The following is a 1,855-nucleotide window of genomic DNA, read 5'->3' as shown; positions in this document are numbered from 1 at the left end:
TTAACATTTAAATGGAAAAAAAAATAAAAAGTGTAATTCATGGCTTTTTATTTATCTTTGAATATTTTATCATTGAATATTAATTCTTGCAAAAAGTAAAATGTGAATGGCAATTTGTTTGATGTTAGATTCCTTTTAAAAACTAAATTATTTAAGATACAAAAATGCATATATTGACTCAAGAAAATCAGTTTTAATACAGAATTTGATTTTTGGGGCCATTTTTACCTACATGTCATATGGGGCCATTTTTTCTGGGGCCATTTTTTCCGGGGCCATTTTTTCCGGGGCCATTCTTACCGTACACCGGCTATAATAATAGGTTGCAATTTTAAATCAACACAAGAACGACGTAACGCAGAAATGAAATGGATAATCCGGTTAAAAACTCACATTAAGGGTCTAAATAAGGACTTAGGCTCTACATGTGATTATGCCTTCATACGCAATATTTCTCTATGAATACAGTATCTAACTATATATGCTATATATTATTTCTACTTATGTACATTTTTTTATATTCATTGATTTCTAAACTGTATTTTATTTGTCATCATGATATCATGCATTATATTATTTAAACTCATACATGTACCATATATTTCTGCTATTTATTTTCTATTGCACAATTGTTTTAATTATATAGGACCTTATTAATCTTACTATGTTTTATTTCCTGTTATTGTTTACTGTAGTTAAATAAGTCTTAGCATTAAGCTGGTTCAATGGCACTGCCAATAAACTATCGCTTACATAATAATTTTGCAGACATCTTATCATGGTTTAATTGTACAGTAATTAATTCGCCCATTAACTTGTCACTGAACTTATATTTTGTGGTCCAATCAACTAATTGTATTGATAACTTGATTCTGATTGGTTTATTATTCTTTATGTATATGTAAGATCTCCCAAGTTTTCTCACTTTAACGTTGATGAAGATAGCAGGAGCTATCGAAATATCAGTTTGATTTTGTTATAGCTTAATAAATTTGTGTTCCGCAAGTCAACTTTCAATGATTATACACCGTTTTTTCAATGCTTTTGCATTTTATTTTACTTGGAGCATACATGCAAACCCACTCTTCAATATATATATATATATATTTATATATTTATTTACTGAATAAAAATAATTTTTATTTCAGTCTGGCCAAAAAAAATCTATTTCAAAATGGCTTGAACAGCATCTGACCTCAAATTCTGCAGCCAGAAAAAAAATTGAGGTGAGTGCAGGCATGCTTGTACTGGGTTCTCTCAAGCAAGCAATAGTGTCCGAAAAAGTAAACCATCTCAAGCGGCGGTGGGCAAGCATGAACCGCCTTCGTCAAACTAAAAAAATCATAATTGATATTCCAAACAAAACTATTGTAAAATAGAATCCCAAATTTGGTGGTCTTAAGTTATGTCCACACTATCAAATGCGATAAAAAATCTGATATGCCCATATTTGGGTGTATTATGACATCATCGTACCCATATATGGGCACATTACTAAATTTTTCACATGATATTTGATAGTGGGAACTCAGCCGAACTTGGACGATCCTAAACTATAAAATCTCTCTGCATGAACCCCACCGGGACCCTGATTGTTGCCACAATATAGGTCTGTTTTTTTACTAACAACCCCTTATTTTCAAGGTGTACGTTTTTATTAATAGAATGTTGAAGTTGATAGCATATCTGAAGGACTTCATCGGCTATGGGCTTTAACTGAGACAGTCAAAGCACGACAAACCTCTTCCACACTTGGAAGATACGATGTAAGTATATTTTTTTTATTGTTATATTATTATTATTATTATTTTTATTATTATTATTATTATTATTATTATTATTATTATTATTATTA

At 30.2% G+C, this 1,855-nt stretch overlaps 1 protein-coding gene across 1 annotated transcript in view; it reads left to right on the top strand.

Moving 5' to 3' along the window:
- LOC117102540 (nicolin-1-like) overlaps nucleotides 1–1,855 on the top strand; it is a 16,354-nt gene that overhangs the window by 8,526 nt on the left and 5,973 nt on the right. The window contains exons 5-6 of the mRNA XM_033242821.1: nucleotides 1,149–1,226; nucleotides 1,665–1,766. Coding sequence (XP_033098712.1) covers nucleotides 1,149–1,226; nucleotides 1,665–1,766 — 180 coding nt within the window. The remainder of the gene's footprint in view (nucleotides 1–1,148; nucleotides 1,227–1,664; nucleotides 1,767–1,855) is intronic.

Source organism: Anneissia japonica, unplaced genomic scaffold (assembly GCF_011630105.1).
Source record: "Anneissia japonica isolate Jap-2015-1 unplaced genomic scaffold, ASM1163010v1 scaffold1489_len2284818_cov182, whole genome shotgun sequence".
NCBI classification, from domain to species: Eukaryota; Metazoa; Echinodermata; class Crinoidea; order Comatulida; family Comatulidae; genus Anneissia; species Anneissia japonica.
The sequence above is the reverse complement of the archived record's forward strand: the minus strand, read 5'-3'. Positions and strand labels throughout refer to the sequence as shown.